At 35.1% G+C, this 19,425-nt stretch overlaps 1 protein-coding gene across 4 annotated transcripts in view; it reads right to left on the bottom strand.

Annotated features, from left to right (window-relative positions):
• Positions 1 to 1,081: 1,081 nt before the first annotated feature.
• The window catches only part of LOC134563901 (long-chain fatty acid transport protein 6-like), a 45,100-nt gene continuing 26,756 nt past the window's right edge, over positions 1,082 to 19,425 (bottom strand). For 3 of the 4 annotated variants that reach the window (XM_063422318.1, XM_063422317.1, XM_063422316.1), the window contains 10 exons: positions 17,689 to 18,167; positions 16,504 to 16,716; positions 15,553 to 15,711; positions 13,794 to 13,918; positions 10,343 to 10,537; positions 8,822 to 8,912; positions 6,372 to 6,570; positions 5,914 to 6,011; positions 3,975 to 4,105; positions 1,082 to 1,770 (listed from right to left, as the gene is read on the bottom strand). In XM_063422318.1, the coding sequence (XP_063278388.1) occupies positions 1,594 to 1,770; positions 3,975 to 4,105; positions 5,914 to 6,011; positions 6,372 to 6,570; positions 8,822 to 8,912; positions 10,343 to 10,537; positions 13,794 to 13,918; positions 15,553 to 15,711; positions 16,504 to 16,716; positions 17,689 to 18,167 (1,867 nt within the window). In that variant the 3' untranslated portion in view covers positions 1,082 to 1,593. The remainder of the gene's footprint in view (positions 1,771 to 3,974; positions 4,106 to 5,913; positions 6,012 to 6,371; positions 6,571 to 8,821; positions 8,913 to 10,342; positions 10,538 to 13,793; positions 13,919 to 15,552; positions 15,712 to 16,503; positions 16,717 to 17,688; positions 18,168 to 19,425) is intronic. The other variant, XM_063422319.1, reaches the window with a different exon arrangement.

The raw sequence follows: 19,425 nt of genomic DNA, 5'->3' as shown, positions 1-19,425 counted from the left end.
TGAAGGAGATTTTTTGGGTGCTATGGAATCACATAATGTATTCAAACTGTTGAAACTCCTTGGACCTTTCTCGAATCTGTCATGTTTAACATTCTTCCTAATCCACAAATGGACAATTCTTTAAACTAAAGGTTTTTTATTTGCAGCTCTGTTTCTCTCACTCCAAGCTCAGAAACCTTATGACTCATAGGAGATGTCAGTGTGCCCTATTATGCTGGGTATCATTTGCTGTCCAGTTCTGCACACACTTACTCTCTTCCAGACCTCAAGCTGCCTCTGCTTCTGCCACACACACTCCTCATGACTTGGAATGGCAGAGGATCTTGAGAAATACCTGGTGTCACCAGGGTTTTGGACCTTTGTGATCATAACAGAGATTATTTGTTAGTTAACTTGTTCCTTGCTTTGTCAGTGATGAGCTCTTGTGGTGTGGGGCTTGTGTCTTGCACTCTACAATGCACCAAAGGGGTTTGAGTCAATTACCATGCGTCACTGCAGTGTAGCAGAAGTAGCAGTGTTAGCAGTGGTTAGCAGAGTTTCAGTAGCACATACTGGAAACCAAGAATAAAAATAAGTCTTGTGCTAAGGAAATCATGCAAGTCTGTAAGGATCTAAATGGGATGAGCATTAGCTTTATAGTACAGATATTTTATTAATCCAAGCAAAAGGTCGCATGAATTCAGGGGAATCGTACAGTAGGGAGGTTTTTCCTCACTTAAGTGCAGCCTTGTTTGATTTTTGAATAAAATCAGATATATATACTCAAGGAAAGTACATCCAGCAGGTATGCTAATGTTATATTCTCTGATCTGATTCTGCCTTTGAAACTTTCTAGCTCCTTTTAATAATTTCCAGGTGCTCGTTTCCAGTAAAAGCTAGAAGCTATAGTAAATTTTGTCATGAGAACTCAGCTTCAGGAGTATGACAACTGGTAAGTAAAAAAATAGATAATGTACCATCAAGAGTGAATTTTTGCAAATAATCTGTGTTAGTTCTGGTGTAAGTTGTGGAAAATAAAGTACACTAGATACTACAAGTGTATTTCAACACTAAATATTTTATTTTCCATAAAAGTCTGAAGTTGAGCATCACATAAAGTACTGCAATTAAATATTACATTCTATAATTATCAAACATTGAACTGAGGTCTACATGCAGTGCTTGTGCAGTATTTTTCTTGTGTTTGTGATGGCTCATTTTATTAATGCCTAGGACATTATTTATCTAATTATTCATTTGTTTTAAAAGCAGAGTCTGAATAATAATGTAAGTGTGTAAAATATTCATCTAAATTAAGATAATGGTGGCTTAGAAAAAAATAATTTGAGTCAATGAGAAATGTAAAATAAAAATTTACGTATGCGAGCTCATTTCCATATGTGTGAGGAAATAATATGAGCAGATGCAGTGCAGCTTATACAATGCACATAACTATTGTGTCTGTGTCTTTGGAAGCAACAGATTTTATCACAATAAGGTTAATTTGAATAGCTTGTATTTTTAGAACAAATATTGCATAAGTGTTCCTGCTGAAATGGTTTCAGGAGTATATCTGAATTTTTCTGTATTATACAGTGATTTTATTTCTGTGTGTTATAAACGTATTTCACCAGAAACCACCTTCTGGTATATCTCTCTTGTCAAAGGAATATAGGAACATGCAGGTTCATACATGAAATACAGAGGATCAGATATAATTTCTGGATTAAATCCTTCATTTGCCAGATGCATTTTCTGATGCTTGAAAGTTCCAGTAATTTGAATAGCATCCTACAAAATAAATAATTCAAGTAAGGTGCAATATTCCATTTCAATCTCTATCAGTGAAAATATGATGTACTTACTGAATAAAATAGATCATACAATTTACTATACAATTTCTTCTGTTAAACATTTATCAGATACACAAATGCAGTGAAATCTAAATGTAAATGAATGTTTCATTTCTTATTCATTTGCCTACTAAAGCAGCACACAAGATTGCAAGTTTCTGTTTCAAAATATGCATTTTCTTTAACTTTTCTTAGGGCAGTCCATCACCAAATCAGTAGGGTATGGAACATTTAGTGATTTTGTGGTACTGGCTCTCTTCTGATTCTCTACTCCTAAACTTAATTTAAAACATTAAACCCCACAACGTTAAATGCCTTCTTGTCTTATTTGTCTGTATAAGTAGTTGCTATACAGCAATTATTCAAATGCCAATTCATGAACAAGTTGTTCAGCACACAATAGCTGGCGTACACGAGCAGAGGTGGTAAAAAAATAAATCTCCTTTCAAATGTTGTTTACATTAAGAAAAAGTTTAAAACAGACTGTTCTCAAGCATTGTTATTATTTGTATGGTGCTTTCAATGTAGTGAATGTTTTTTTTTAGTTCCCATGCTGAAAAGAACCATTTTTTAGTTCTTGTTGGAAGGAAATTTAAAAAATATCAGGTGGAAAACATAACAGAGGCACAAAGTTCCGTGTTTTTTTGCATCCTTGTCCCCATGCCTCTGCTATTCTTTTAGAATCAAGTAGGACATATTGAGAATAGAAAATCAGGCTGTCTGATTTGCACAAAACCAGTAAACCCTAATTGCAAGTCATATTAGAAAAAACCTACATACAGACTGCTGAAAATTTTTCAAGACTGATTTTATTTTTAATCCAATTTTGCGTGAGAATTTCAAGTATTTCTTTGTCACTCTTCATTAGGGTGACCTTCTTCTCAGGACCTAGAAAGGGGAATTAATTTTCTTCCAAACAGAAAACTGTGAGTTCAGCATTTATCCTGTTATACTCCTCTAAGACATTTTTTTTCTCATTTTGATTTTTTAAAAAATAAAATTGAATATATCTCCTTTAATAAAAATTTGTACATGTGTAAATATTAGTTAATTGGTACTGCTTTTGCTCCTCCTCAGTTACCTTAAAAAACCTTTAGTCAGAGAACACATAAATGCAAACAGGTTTAATCAATTCCACATGTACAAACTTTAGAACTCTGTATGGATTTGCTCAATCTAGTAGAATTGTAAAGACAGATTTGTTCCAAAAGCTTTTCCCAGAAGAGGCCACTTATATCTTGAAGCACCATAGATAGTATAACCTATGCTTACTGCACGTGAAGGTACATTTGCTTACAGTAATCTGTTAGTGAAAAAAAGGTTTTCTCAAACTCGAAATTCTTGTATTTGTGCCTTTTAGACAATTTGTCAGTATTTAAGGAAAGGTAAAACTGCCAAATACCTCTCAGCATCCCTTAACAGTAGAAAACCGTGAGCCACAAACTTTCAGATGATGTAGTGTGGAGCCCTTTCCTACCCTTTGCAGTCCATGTTTTCCTGCCTGTTTGCAGATCAGCCTGTGGGGAGTTCATCAGGTGTGTAATCCTTGCACTTCTAAAGTGCCTGTTAAAGAAGGATTGTATCCCAGCTCTGCTTTTGTGTTTTAAAACATGTAAGTGGATTTTAATTCTCATATGAAATAGAGAATCTCTTCTCCATAAAACTTTTATCTTACTATCTGTTGTAAATAACCTAGTATTTCTTTGGTGCCTTGTCAGTAACACTCAATAATAATCACTTCAAGAACAACATCAGCAAAAGGTTGGAAAAGGATCATGTCACCTTTTCATAAGACACTCTCATGACTAAGACTACACCTGTGTTTGCTTAGTCTTCTATTGATTAGAAGAGAACTCTAATTAAAGAACTTTGTAGCAAAGTCCAACAGCCAAGTTATTAATCCCATCTAGGATTCGTAGGTATGGATGGATCCTTAAAGCAAAATAGAAGTTTAAAAGATCATGTGTTTGTGAAAATTCATCATAATAACATTCACAGGAGAAGTAATTTAGGCTACTATTACCTATTGTTTTCAATTGTTGAAATTGTTTGTAAAATTCATTTTGCATTACATAATTGAAGAGACCACTTTTCAAGTCAGAAAAAGGATAAATACAGGTGGGAGACCACTAATTGTCTTACCATGATTCTTACAAACCGTGGTTTGGCATAACTTGGAAGGAGGTCCTCAACATGCTTATAAAACCTTTCACCATTAAAGGTGTGGTAACGTTTAAGTACAATAGCTGCCATCCCTGTTCTTCCTTCATAATCTAAAAAAATTGAAAAATAGCATGGCAAGTATGAGTATATGTGAATGTTTTATAACATTGGGGAGGGATTTAGTATTAGTCAGAACAAATAAATTGTGAAATATCTGTCCTGTTTTCTGAGACATCGTTGAGTATAAAGTATATGATATTTCATTTTTAAGGTATATGTTAATTATTATATATGGCATTGGAAGACTTTAAACTTTAGTTTCAGTGGGTTTATTCAGTTAAAAAGATGACACTGATTTCTTTTAATTAGGAACCCTTTGTAGCTGTAAACTGACTGCTAGTTTTATTACTACCTGAACACTGGTAATATAATGGCCTAATTAAATCAGAGGAGCCATTAATTAAAAAAAAAAAAAAAACCAAAAAACAATTCAATGCACTCACACAAAGAATAATGCAATAGATGGATGTAGACATGTGTGAGACTGTACTCGTTCTGTATAATGTAAAATGCCTATTGTACACTTTACAGGCAATGCTGAGTGCTTTGCACTCTATTCCACAGACAAATTTGTGTCAAAAGGGTTAAGTGCCTCCTAGTAAATTACAGGCATCAAATTACATTTGACATGCAAACAGAAACAAAATCCTTTTCAAAAATACATAGTGGTTATAGTTCCTGCATTCTATTTATTGAAACACAAGTAAAAATTCTAAGTGGAGAAAATACCTAAGTTGAAAGAAATCAGCTGCCACATTTAAATCTGTTCAGAAAAAGAGAGCAGCCTTGAGGTGTGCCTAAAGGTACTGGAAAGAAAAAATATGGGCATTCCTTTTCCTGAAACAAATCTGCAGTTACTGAACTGATGCTATGCTGTAAAGTTTGTTATGGCAATATTTGAGACTCAAGTCAATATAGAAATATGAAAGACTATGCTATCTAGATTTTATTAACACTACAACCAAAAATTGATGTGAATCTTGAGGCATTTTTTGTGTGCTATTTGCTGCCTGACATAGCAGGAACCCGTTCGAGGAGCTCCTGTCAGCTCCAACTGTAGATGATGAGAGATGCTTTCAACATTCAACTACAGATTTATTTGCATGCACTGCATGACTGCCACCTGCTGATCAGCCATTCAGATGATGGCCTTTTAATTTTATTCTTATGTATCCTCTTTCTTTGAACCCATTGTGTTTCCCATCTCTCAGTGCTGTCTCTTGGCAGCTTCTTCTTCATGTGACTAGTTTCTTTTAATACTAGATTTTATTTTCCTTCAAAGGAAATTATGAACTGTTACTCAGAACCACAAAAAAGTTTGTCTTTCTCAACCTGTTCCTTCAATGGCTGCATCTTCTGAGAAATTGTCTGATTTTGTAATTTAGTTTCCTACAACTTTTCAGCATGGAATTGTATATTTTTATGAAGCATTAGGTATGACTGAGAACATTCAAATTATGAAAAAATATGTATGTTCTTGGACAGTATTCATAAGATAACAGTTTCAGACATTATCTTTTAATATTAGCTTTTAATATATGCTATTTTACCAATTTTCAGATGAAAGTCTGTAGCCTAAGAGAAGTCTTGTGTAGTTCATAACTTTGTATTTCTCACTTATGTGAGATAATTTTTTCATTTATCCCAATGTTTCTTCTATTCATTACAAAATTTCAGCACATCAAGTTCATTAAACACAGCATTTTGCTGAAACTGAAATTTCAAAACACTGTATAAAAGCCTGAATGTCCAAGCTGAAACCACTCCTTATTTGTGCATGCAGTTGCAAGAACAGAAAAGCTACAGTAAGAAATTACTATCTTCATTTTATATTCTTAAACTATAGGGAATGTCTTACCTTTTACACTTACACCGTAAACGTTAACTTCTTGGACAAAATCCACCATGCCAATGATCTCTGCAACTTCTAAAGTGGCAACATTTTCTCCTTTCCACCTGTTGAAAATATTTTTTTATTAATATAGATGTTAACTTGCACATTTTTTATTATAATATGTGACGGAGGACTGCTTTTAATGTGGGCTACATACATTCTTCACTGAAGAATCTAGATGGACAGGCAAATCCTCTCCTGGTTTAGAGCCATCTCATTTGAGATCCCAGCAATAAAAGAAGTGCCAAGTTTGAAAAATTCTATCTTGGAGTGTACTCTGATGGACTTGATTTCTATCCTTAGTGTTTTTGTTTAAGCAAATTTGACATTCATCAGGTTTGAATCTAACCTGTGCCATCCAGTCCTACATATGTGTGATTTCTTCCAAGCTCCCTGGATTTGCCCTTAACTTTGTGCTATACCTGAAAGTGTCTCCCACCCGGTCAGTGAAGTAGAGGAACCCATCCTCATGCATCTCTAGGAGGTCCCCTGTGTCAAGGTACACATCTCCTTCCACAAACACATTACGCAGGAGTTTCTTCTCTGAGGCTTCTTTATTTCCAACATATCCAGAAAATGGGACATCCTCAGTAACTGGAAAAACTAGAAGACCAGGTTTACCTGCAGGCCATGAAAAGAAGATGCAAGTAAACATATATGGAGTGAGCTACTAAGAGCATAAATTATCATGCTCAAAATCCTTCACAAAGCCACATCTGTTCTGTTTGTCTTATTGTTACATTTCCTTAGCTATTTCCTGAACAGAAGAAATGGGTGAGTGGAAAAGACAGCATAATTTTGCTTCCTTCTCTTCCGAAAACCTGAACCACAGGGAAGAGATTTTTGGAGTGTGTTGCACATCACTTATCTGGTAAAAGTATTTACCCATTGAAAAAATGATTTATCTGTCATTTGCAAAAGGTGATGGTAGTCAAACAAGACATGTTTGTATTTTTTGTACCAAAATATATAGTACCTAAGATCTTGTGCTTTGAGGTTTTCCAGAGGATAGGAACGCTACTGCCCTAGCTCTGGTGTGCTGGTATGACAAAACAAGTTGTATGCCCTGTGTCTGAGCCCCTGACCATGAAGGAGTCCCTGGGGTCTGAAGCATATCCCTACTGGGCACCAGTCCTTGTTGCTGCCTGTCTATGTCTGATTTATAACAAGGGAAAACTTCCATTAACTTCACTGGAATGGATTCAGAATTCCCTTTAAACACTTTTTTTTATTATTATTATTCTATATCTGTGATAAATACTGGCTTTATTCTCAGTGTGCTCCTGAGGTTAAATGATAATTCTGTCTTCAAAGAACTTTTATTTTACTCCTTCAGCAGATGTAAGGAGATGTTTTCAAATAACTAATTTTTTTCATAGCTCTATTTCTGCCTCTTCAACTAAATCATCTTCATTTTTTTGAACACTCAGTGTGGAAAATGGAATGAAAGATCATACTACCTTTCAGAAGAGAAGCTGGCATTACTGCAAATATGATGTATAATTTATAAAAAAAGAACAACCAAACAAAAATGTTGAATATAAAAAAAAGGAGTTGCTCTAACCCCAAGTCTATTTTACAGGAGGATTCTCTAATGCAGTTTGTGAATTTACTGTCATTACAGTCTCAAATTGCATCAAGTGACAGATTCAGAGTTATCTGAAAAATGTGTAACAACCTGAAAAATTTTTCTAGTCTTGTCATGAAACTGGAAATTTTATCAGTTTTACTGAGAAATCAATAATTTTTTGTGCAGTTTCTAATGTACCTGTAGTGAGGAAGCAGCTCTTTTCAAGAAAAAAGGATAAATATTTTTCTTGATTTGGATATTATCAGCAAATCGTGTATTATCAGAAATAATAGAAGATTGCTATTTTTTCCAGTACTACTACCAGAATATATTATAGAATATTAAAAATATTATATTAATAATGTTACATTGATATTATATGATACAATATATGATATGGTGATATGATCAAAGATAAACAATAGTAATTGCTGATTTGATGACCAGTACTACTGTATTTGATTGAGATCTGACATCATCATGACCTATTATAATTGAGGTCATCTGTACAAGCCTCTCTTCTTCCTTCAGGAACTGTATCTCTATCACAATTAAATCTATGTACTAAAACTAGTGTTGTTAAGTACCTTTTCCCCAGAACTGCTAGCTTTGACATGATGGATTCATTCTGTACATAGGCACATGAATATTTGATGTGACTTCGATAAATGCAAAGCTGTCTTTCATGAGACTCAGTTTTCAGGATTTTTCTCAAAGATATTCTGAGCTAGGAGGCTACCTTATTTTCAGTCTGGGAGCTTCAGCTCTTTGAGGTGGACTTTCCATTTTAAGTAGGAGTTTGGAAAGTCTGTGGAACTCTAGATACGAAATAGACAAATCTGGTTTTGTCACTAAATACAAAAATACGATCCATAATTTGAAATTGTGCTGTTCTTCCTCAGAATTCTAAATCTGAAACTTAGAAAGCATCTTTAAACATCTGGCTCCAGACCACAACATATCTGGGAACTACTCTATCCTTTGTTGGTTTTTTTGAAAAAAGAAACACTAAAATCTGATTTTTTCAGGAATAGGAATAAGTTTTTCTCAAGTGAGAATAGAAATATTATGGGCCCTGAATATTACTAATGTTCTTATAGGATTGTAAATTTTTTTGTTTGGATTATTTAATAAATAGTTGAATATATTGCTGCATATATTAGCAACATATCACTGTTTGGATCTATTTTCCAGTGTCATTTTCAAGTTCTAGTTGTATGTCAAATATCTGTTGCTCACAGAAATATCTTCATCTAAATGGAGTGATCAGTTAGTTAATAGGTAGTTAATATTTTTCCTTACCTATGGGTGCTTTCTTGCACCTTCCATTTTCATCTTTTATAACTTCTTGTTTCCAGACATCATATTTCAACAACTCAAAAGAATGTAGAAACTAAAAAAAAAAAACACCAAACCAATACATATGCATACTTAAAAACACCTATTTCTTACTCACTTTCTAACTTTGATAAAAATTGTTTTGAATTAATGAATAGTCCCTACTGACTTTTGAATAGTCCCTATAGCCTGAAATAAACTGACAGTGTTCTAAGATGCAATTGTCAGAAAGTGTTTATATTATGATAAGCAACACTAAGTATACATATACAGATAAGTGTTCATCTTCTTCATTGATAAAAAGAAGCTAAATGCCCTGAATATGGTCAGATTCAAATCTTTTATAAGAAAGACAAAGTGCATTTGATCAAATTGTCAATTCTGCCTTAAAACTACGATCCATTTCTAAGTAGAGACGTAATAACACTGGAATGCAAATCAAGATGATTCTCTGACAAAAATAAAAATCCAAAATAAATTTACAGGCATCTCAAAAATTACTCCAGATAGATACAAGTGGAAACTTACAATTTAATGGCTTAATTAGTCTTTTCTGCCTCATCCATCCACATGGTTAAGATTGCTAGGAGATTGGAAGTCTTACAAAGTTGTTATCATGGTTGGCCAAAGTATTTTTGGCATTTTAGATTAAAAGTAGGAATCACTTGGAAGTCATTAATCTGTTCTTGATCTTAACTGATCTGATTCTTTAGAACTGTTTGAATAGTTTCACTATTCACAGTAGTGAATAGTTCACAATAGTTTCACTGTAACATGACATTCATGATTCACAGAAACTGTACATATTGGAAAATTATTTGACTGTAAGGGCATTTTTATGGTAGAAACACTGAGAGTTTCAACAGTGGTTGTATACGTAAATGTATAGCTTAGATATTTTGAGATTAATATTTTTCTCCTTTATTTGCTGAGAATTTTGAAATTTTTTGTTTTGTTAATCTTGTTTCAAAGAAAGTGTGACACTAGTTTTAGTGAGTGGAGATGCAGCCAAAGAGCAAATTTGTGTAAGTTTGCTTTGGAATATCTATCTCCTGATTCATACCAAAAGTCAAATCAAAACTAGTTTTTGGCCTCATCATTTAATATATGTGGGTTTTCAGGATGATAAGTACACTTCAACAAAAATCATCATAATCATTCCTGTATCCACAGTCACTTCTACACAGTCAGTCTGGGGTTTTTTTTAGCATATTCTGGGGAAAAAGTTGGGTACACAGGCTTCTCTGTACTAATTGTGTATATTTATTGTGGCTTCAAAATATATGTACAGAGAATAGAGCCAAGGAAGGGGCTAAGAATAAGGTTTCTGTTTTCATGAATCAAATTTTATTGCATCTGGAAAGAAGGAAACAGTTTCTTCCTTCCTATTCTTTGTAATTCCTGCCTTTCCCATACCTTTTAATTTTTCCTTTTGTTATTGTATGGTTAATTGGTTGATTGCTTTCTTGATTTGATAACCCTTACCTTTGAGAAGATGCCAGCACGGCCCACAGCTCCTATTTTATTAGTGTAGTTCAGGAAAACAAGGCTTCCTTCTGTGGACCCATAGAATTCATATATTTTAATTGGGCCAAACCTCATCAGAAATTCTTTCCATACAGAAGGTCTGATGCCATTTCCAAGAGCAATGCGTACTTTATGAACTCTGTCCTCCTCTTTCTGTGAATAGACAAAATGAAACATTCTGTAGCTGAGAAAAGTGGGTCTAAATACCTAAATATTATCTTATACTTTCTAACAGAACAATTTTCATTTATGAACTGCCGTCTTGACTAAAATACTTCACACAATAGTATTTTTTTATAAATCAAAAAGAAAAGCATAAGAAATCTTGGTCTGAGGTTGAGGGGGTTTTGCAGGGTGAAAACTTTATTCCTGTAATTTTTGAATTTTCACTTACGAAATCTATAACTAGGATGTATATTACAAAGTTTAAAAGATTTTAGCTGTAAATAAATAGTTTTTCAGGAAGCAACATTTCCCATAGAATGGAAGATCCTTTCCCACCAAAGAGAACTTTTCCTGTATCAATAAAATTGTGCCTTAGAAAACACTTGTGATACACAATGGTCAATTCTTTTTGTAATGACACTTAGAAAATTTTGCATATCTGTCATGTTCCTTATGGAACCTGAAAAAGCACAATAACTGAAAGCTGGTTAAAATATCTCATATGATTAGGCTCAATTTTAGTCCTAAATCCACATTCATCAAAAAATGATAATAAAATCTGCAGTTGCTAATGTGTTATTGTTACATGTCAGTGATGTAATTATTGTGGTAAACTATTCAGAAGTTTACGTACATAAGTCCTTTCTGCATGGGAGGAGATTGCTCAGCACCCAATCTATAGGTCTGTACTCAAGACTCAGAAGCCCTCACTTTTTTGGAGGTGTAGTTAGGATAGAGCAATTAAGTTACTGTTATGGCTGAATGTCAGCAAAAAATAAACTTATTTCTGGTCAAGAGGGACGATTTCTTCAAACCAAACAAATGCATTTTGATTTTATTGTGGTGTTATTCTAATCTTTAAAACTGTAAAATTATGTTTGATTTCTAAATAATATTAAGGTGATTTAGAGATGGAACTTTGCCTTGTAATTACGCTGAAACATTTTAGCAGAGTTTCAAATTTTTGACTTTTAAAAATGTTGTTTTAAATTTTCAGAATTGTTTCGTGAACTATATATAAACAGAAAACTTTGTTTGATCCAGAACTGCATTTTATGGCTGGTTAGTTATTTGCCATGATAGGATCAACCGTAATGCAGACTAAACCTCACTTGTTAAACACAGGAGTCAAACAGGAGTTTGATATTCCTGCTTCTGCCTAATCAGATGTGTCTTCTTTTGCAATTTTAATGGTAAATCTGAAAGAATAAATGTTTTGATCACAGGTATGTAACCCAACCCAATTATAAACCAGCTGGGAGGCTGACTGAGGGACTTTCTTCATGTGTAATGTTGTCCCTTTTTCAACACTTTTCCTTCAGGGTGAAATGGCGGGTTTTGCTTTTTTCCCCAATACATTTTGTGATAGTGTAAGGCTTGAAGTAAAACTCAAAGGTTTGAGAGATTACAAGCAACAGGAGAAACTTATTTTTACCTTGGTTCATGCCTGGTACAACAGTCTGCAGCATTTCCCTGAACTGCCTTGAATTTTAAAGGTCTTTATTTAAAAGTTACATGGTCCCCTTAAAAAAATTCTTTGACATACTTTCTCATTATTTTGTTACCTTCTATGGGCTTAATATTTACTTCTGGTAAGCTTTCAGTAGAGTAATTAGTCACAGAGTTTCTGTCCATATCAAGAAATCCCCGAGTGCCTCGTAGTGTCCAAATCCATGTTCTTTCTCAATTTATGAGACCTGGGCAAGCTCAGGGAAAGGAGGGAAGGACAGACACCCTGTGTATGGTGTAGAGCATACTCCAACAGGTCCCTCATGTTCAGCCCTAGTCCTGAACCACACCAGACCTATTAGCCTGCATGGATTTTTTTCATTGTAGAGGAACATGTGTGGTACAGTAGAGGTTGTATATGGAGGATACATGTTATATATGTATATAATATCTAGTTATATGTGGTCATAGTCTAGTAAGATATGTGATCTTGACAGAACTCCTGATGTACCTGATCCACTTCTGTTAGCAACATCACTTTCCTCAACCTATCTAGATCATCACTCTGTTTTTCTGTCTTACCAGTTCCATCTATTTCTTCTCTGTTAATTTTTGTTATTGAGTCAAGAAAAGAAAGTTCTCTGTTGTTTTTTCCTGCAGGAGAAACCTTTACACAACTGGTTTGGCCTAGCTAATTATTCCTTTGTGGTTTTTTGGTCCATGGACTGCTGATATAATGTTTGTACAGGCTTGAATTCTGGCCAACAGCTGTCCTGTCTTCTACCCTTTAATACTTTTTGTCTTTGATCCCTATCCTACATCCAGACCACTCAATAATAAGATTCTGTTCAAACCAGCCGGAGAATTATTTCAGATGTTCCCTTGTTCCTAGTCCTTGTATCAATCTCTGATCAATGCCATTGGATATAATTTGAACTTTGTCCCTGAACATGATGTTTTCTGAGGTAGGTAGGAATACTTCTTGTTACCTCCCTTCAGCAATATCCTAACTTCCAAGAATAAAATTTAAAAAACTAACCAAGCTTTCCCACTGTCATTGAGAAATGAGAGTTGCAGCCTAATAAGTTTTTTCAGACTTGTCACTGTTTGCTGAAATTTGACTTTGGTCTAAACCTGGTCATGATTTAGCTATCATGAACTTCAATACTGTTATCCCAGGGGGGACCAAGATTTTGCACCACACTATTAATACTTTCACTTTATGCAGGTATATCTGTCATCATATATACAGGCATGGAACAGAACATACTTTTGGAAGACCTCTAAGAAAAGATTTAAACAATAAAAACTCATTCATCAGTTTCAAAGTTAAAAATTAAATATCATCAATTAAATGCAGAACATAATAGGCCTCTCTTGATAAGTAACTGCTTTGGAACAGAGCACTGAAATTGATTAATCATTTAATCTGGTTCGGACTCTTGTTTAGTCACCAAGTATGATTAAGCTTTTACAGCTTATACCTTTTCCTGAATAACCTGCAACTTTCTGGTCACTCAGATGAAGAGCCAACAAGCTTGGCTTTGCAGAGGCACTTTTGTGAGTGTCAGGATATAAGTGTCCTATCCTGACAGGGTTGTTCCTTTGTCACCACTTCATTTGCTGATATAAACTTGATTGCCACTGGTTACAGTAAGGAACACAAGACCTAAATTCTGTATACACTGGAAAAAACTATCAAATATTGGAAATACTGTACTACTCAGAAAGGGGTGAATCTATCTGACTTTCAGATTTGCTATATCTTAAAACTACATTTGGAAACAGAACTTACACAGGGCTGATTGCAGAGGTAGCGGCAGAGTTCTCCTATGTATAAAAACATGGTAACATTGTACTTCCTACAGTCATTCCAAAACTGTCTCGCAGAAAATTTCTTCTTCAAAACACAGGTTGCTCCTATGTGACGAAAACAGACAAGAAATTTCAAAATAACCTTTAAAATAAACCCCTTGTCTTCTACCACTATTGTAACAACAACAACAAAATATTGTCATTCTCTTAATTTGATTACTGAAAAATTCAGCTAATTAAATAAATTGTAAGCTATTTCCAACAGGATCTGTCTGTTAAATGTGACTAGCACAATTAAGCCTTGCTTCTTTTTCTGAGTAGGAGCAATAAACTTAGAGTAGAAGAAGCAAAAGAAGCAAATCTTTTCATAATCTCCCATTGTTAGGAATAGGTCTCTGCCTAAACATTCTATTTCTGTCAAGATCACGAACTGGTTTAACTCTGAAAAAAGATCTTGAAATGAGGGAAATGGTAGCTGACAGTTTCTCTATTTGTGTGACAAGTGGTGGAAAGCAAATGGGGTGAGTCTTTGATGTTTCTGTTTCATCTCCCTTTTTCTGTTACTTGACAACTTAGAATCAACACTTTTTTTGTTTCTGTGACCCTGATGTTCCTTCAGAGCTTTCCATTCCAAAAGCCACCTCATTCTACACCTCTCATATCTGCCTCCTCATCCCTTCCTAAGTGTTTTCAGTCAAGATTTTACAAATTTCCCTGTTTCTATCCTTTCAAAAATTCCTTTTTGCCCAAGTCCTGTTTGTCCTGTGTGAATCTTCCCAGGACCTTTCAAGTTTTGAATCCCTTCTAGTCCACTTGTTCCCAGCTTGCCTGTTCCTTCTTGCTCTTGAAACCTCTCAGAGCTCTTCCACCTCATACTCCTCAAAGTTTTGTCATTCAAATCCCAGACTCCCAAGTCTCTATCTGAACACCTAGGAAAGCTGTTACCCTGTATTTTCTTTTCCAAGACAATTAATAGCCTCACACCTCTTCATACACTCATTTTCCCATCCCCTTTTTGTTTCTGTTAGGCAGAAGCAGACTTGTCATCAGCTACGGTAAGCCAGAATGCTTGCCTGCCTTTTTCCTCAATACACAAAACACTGAAATGTCTTTTGAAACACTCCAGTTATCTACTTAGCATGCCAAAACCCAATACTTGGGCAAGACTCTAAGGACAGAAAAGAAGGACATGCCTGAGAAATATCTGGTTCTCAGCTCTCTACAAATAACTCTCATTTTCACATTTAGAAGGCAGGGTTTATTTTCACTTTAATATGATGAATCTAACTCTGTAGGTCTTACTCAAATAAGAGACTGAAAAAGCTCTGCAACATATTTAGTCAATCTTATTCTGAAGGCTGGGCTTCCACAATGTATTTTCATCTTCTAACAGTAAAAATCAAGCCTCAGATGCCTGTGTGAATGCCTTTACAGACTTTTGGCATAGGGTACAAATATGATTTCAGGTTAAACCTATAGAACATGTGCAGTGGTGCTAACAATGCACAGACCTTAAATCATTTTCTATCGGATTTATACAACAGTTAGTGTCTGCTCTAAGCTTCAAAAACTATGCATATACCTTAGATATTGCCCACAAGTGGGAGAGATGATAAAAATGTTAAAATTACAAAGGTATTTTGGTAAACATATTTGAGTTACCAAGCAGTTATTCGACTGATACTAACATATTATAGCCTTGTCAAGTCAATGAAACTTCACTAGAAGGCAAATGTTACCTAATTGAATGCATCCACTGATGCCAAGAAGGGAAGCACTGATGTGGTACAAGGGAAGAGTGACATACATAATATCCTGAGAAACTGCACCACACTGAGCAAATACCAAGGAGGCAGCCAGAGTTCTTAGATGAGTGATGATAGCAGCTTTTGGAAAACCTGTGAGAGGGAAAGAGCAAATAACAATAAACATACTGCAGGCATTAATAATTTTGCTGTAAGTAGAATTATGTTGCAAATGTACAGGAAGAATTGTCTCTTCAGAGCGTTTGTCCTGTCCTTCACTGTTTTATATCTCCTTAGTCTCTCAGCTCCTTCCCTCTTTCTGCCCGTAAAGCTATTCAATCATAGAATTATAGAGTGGTTAGAGTTGTAAGGGACCTTATAGATAATGTAGTCCCCACCCCCCATGCCATGTCTCTTTTGTCTAGGTGACAAAGTCCATTCCCTTCATAGGCATGTGGAGGCCAACTCTCCATAGAGATTTCCCTTGCCAGAAGGAGAGAATGGGAAAACTTCTGAAGAGCCATGGTGTCTCTCAGCTTCTATTTGCAATAGAAATAGAGCAAAGTTGTTTGGATTGACTAGTGGATAGATTTCCCCATTTCTGCCACTCTAAAAATAACTCAGAATAACTCATTTCAGAATCAAAAGCAGAGGTTGCACCATTCTTCCTTTCTGAGCAATTCTTGGAGACTGATTTTATTTGCTTTATATTCATGAAATTAATTTCAGCCATGGAGTATCTACACAGAAGTTCAGTAAATGAAATTTCCCCCTCGTTATGCCGTGGCAAAAAATGGTTTAAAGTGTACTGTGCTTCTATATAAATTAATTCCTCCTTGTTCTGCCTTAGAAACTCAAAGTTCTGTCCTTTTGTGTCTTGTTGCTAAATTTATACTGCCTTAATTTGCAGAGGTTGAGATGTACTTTGTTAGTATATATCCTCACCTGTACTTCCCGAAGTGAAGATATACAGAGCTGCGTTTCTTGTGTCAGTGACAGCTCTAAGATGAGATGGAACAGGACTATCAGGCACCTTGTCTAGTTTGTCTGGTAGAGTGTGAACATGCTGGGAAGGAGGACTGGTGCTCATCAGCCAGACAGCAACATTATTTTCCAAGAGATTCAAAATGAATTCTTCCTCTATTGATTCCAGACAATCTGCCAAGTTGAAAAACAAACAAACAAACAAACCAAATCCATGCTAATTACTAAAATAAGTACAACTACAGACCTGATTACCAGCTCTGAAATTATTCATCATACCACTGTATAAACATACTGCAGCCAGAGGAGGGCTAACCTGCATACTGGACAGTGAAAAAATCATCATGATGTTTAATTTCCCTATATTTTTCATGTGGCTTTAATTGTAATTGATAAAGGACCATGAACTTAGTTGGTGATGCTAGTACATAGGATTTAATTTAATCACATTTGTTTTGAAACTTGGTTCACACACCAAATAACAAACCCTCACAGGTTCACATGGAATTATGGAAGTATTGCCAACCTGTATAAAAGATGGAAAAACAGGAGCAGGAAGTTGAGTAAATTGCCTAGTCTTGCATAACGTGCCATGAAGAGAGACAAAACTGCAGCTCGTTGTGCTGTAAACTTTGCTCTAAGCTAAACTATCTTGGCATCACTACTTTAAAGTAGTTATAAAGTAACATAAATTTTTATGTAGGTAATATGAGCTGAAGGAAATCATGACTACAAAGGGGATCTACGTCTTCTTGTAGACAGTGAAGTTTTATATAAGCCACATAAATCAATAAATAGAAATAGAAATGAAATTATGCTGAAATATCTCCCAAGGCTCTTTTATTGCTGATGCATATTTATTGCTCCTGGTACCTTGTCCAGTACTTGGAGAACTTCAGGTTTAAGTTTTTATTCTGCTAATTATTTGCATGGGGCTTATACCCTTGAAATTTGAACATTATCTCTATTCTTTCCTTTTAGACAACACTATCTCTTGCTTACTTTTCCCCCTCCATTTCTTCCTTCCTTTTAAATGTGTGTATATATAAAAAGCTTGCAGCTTTAAAGGGCTCTGATTTTCTACTTTTGATAAAAGCAGGAAACAGTGGAAAGTGAGCAGTAAATGAAACACAACACAGAACTTACCTTCTCCTACGACCAGTGCTTTTGCTGCACATGTATCAATGCAGTGCAGCAGAGATCTTGAATGGATATTGGTGTTGAGAAAGGCCACGATGAAGCCCAGCTTGGCCAGCCCGAACCAGACGTGGATGAAGTCAGGTCCATTCTCCATCAGCAGGGCCACAGTGTCACCTTTTTTCAGATTCCCATAGTGTAGGAAGGCCTGTGCTACCCTGTTACTCCTCCTGTCCACATCCTGATAAGTGGACACCACCCCTTCATAGATAAGGAATGGCTTGTGGGGTCTTTTTTCCACTGCCAGCATGAAAAGGTCAATTATGGAGTGAATTCCATTTTTGGTCCACTTTTTTACTGTTGCCTTTGACCTCTTCCGCCTCAAGAAGTAGATCAGATCTTCCCAGAAATAGGGGAGAAAGATCTTCAGAGAGACACACAGCACCACTATTCCTCCAGTAATTGTCGAAAGCCACATGAAGAACATGCTTGGAGATGGACAACAATAGATTCAGGGATCTCAGACATGTAAAACATATACATTCTAATATTTAAAACTGACTTTTAAGACATGAGCTAATAAAAATTCCACCAATTAACTTGAGGAATGTTCAAAATACCTTATTGGCGTTTACTAGAATAACACAACCCACAAGTGTACAAAAAAGAAAAAGGAAGTTAAGAGTAAAAAAAGAATTGTGCAGGTTTTTTAACTTGCAATCAAAATTATGTCTAGATTTTTTACTATCCCATGGCAAATCCTAAAAAAAGATGGAAACAAAGCAAGCATTTACTATCATATGTATAATACGAAAGTATGTTACATACGATACACCTGTAAGATGCACCAAATGTTGTTCTTTGCTGTCTAAGCTGTGTTTTCTGGTCTGATAGAACTTGAGACCATTTGAGACCAAAAGTTTGAACAGTCTGATGAACATACACAAATTGCCGGCAGCATACTTTCAGCATCAAAAGATGCAGAAACTTCTGCATCTTTTGAAGTATCCAGTTTTCACCATGGGATTTTGTGGCATTTGCAATAAATGGTGATTAATAACTTTGCAATATTTATATTATTTACATTATTTACAATAGCAGCCTGCAATCTGAAACAAAATCCTGCACAAACACATACCGAGGTTTGGAAAACAACCTTTAAACCATAACGATTGCTAACTTCTCTATAGTATTTTGGGCAAAAATCAAGTGTCATATTTTCAAAGTCATAGTGGAGAACTTGTGAAGATCATGCAAGATCTCTAGAACATAGTATATGTAGCACTGACCAGTCTCCTTTTTAAAGTTTCAGTCATGATTACTACAAACATTTGAAATGTCTTATCTGACAATCTATGATTCAGGAACACTTCAGCAGACTGAGAGGCTTTTCTAAATGGGGTGGCCTCTACCCTGTAGTTTAGAAGTATCTTACTGACAAGCTGTACCTTTGGTATATTCCTCAAGCTTCTTTACATTTTAAACCATATTCAATGAATATACTTGTAAAATTCAATGGAATTCTTGCAGAAGGCAAGATTTCGTATGTACCATAAAGCATATGAAATGTATCAGTAAAAGAGCAGCTTAAAATTGAAAGCATTGTGACACAAATTGCTCATAAACATGCAAAGGAAGTTAAAGCATGTAAGGCACAACGTTTTAATGTTCTAAACAAAAATTCTAAACCCATCAATTTCTGAAGCCTTTAATTTGTAAAAAGACTTTCTTAGTTACTTTGAAATC

Source organism: Prinia subflava, chromosome Z, assembly GCF_021018805.1.
Source record: "Prinia subflava isolate CZ2003 ecotype Zambia chromosome Z, Cam_Psub_1.2, whole genome shotgun sequence".
Lineage (NCBI taxonomy): Eukaryota > Metazoa > Chordata > Aves > Passeriformes > Cisticolidae > Prinia > Prinia subflava.
This window is presented reverse-complemented; position numbering and strand designations above follow the sequence as displayed.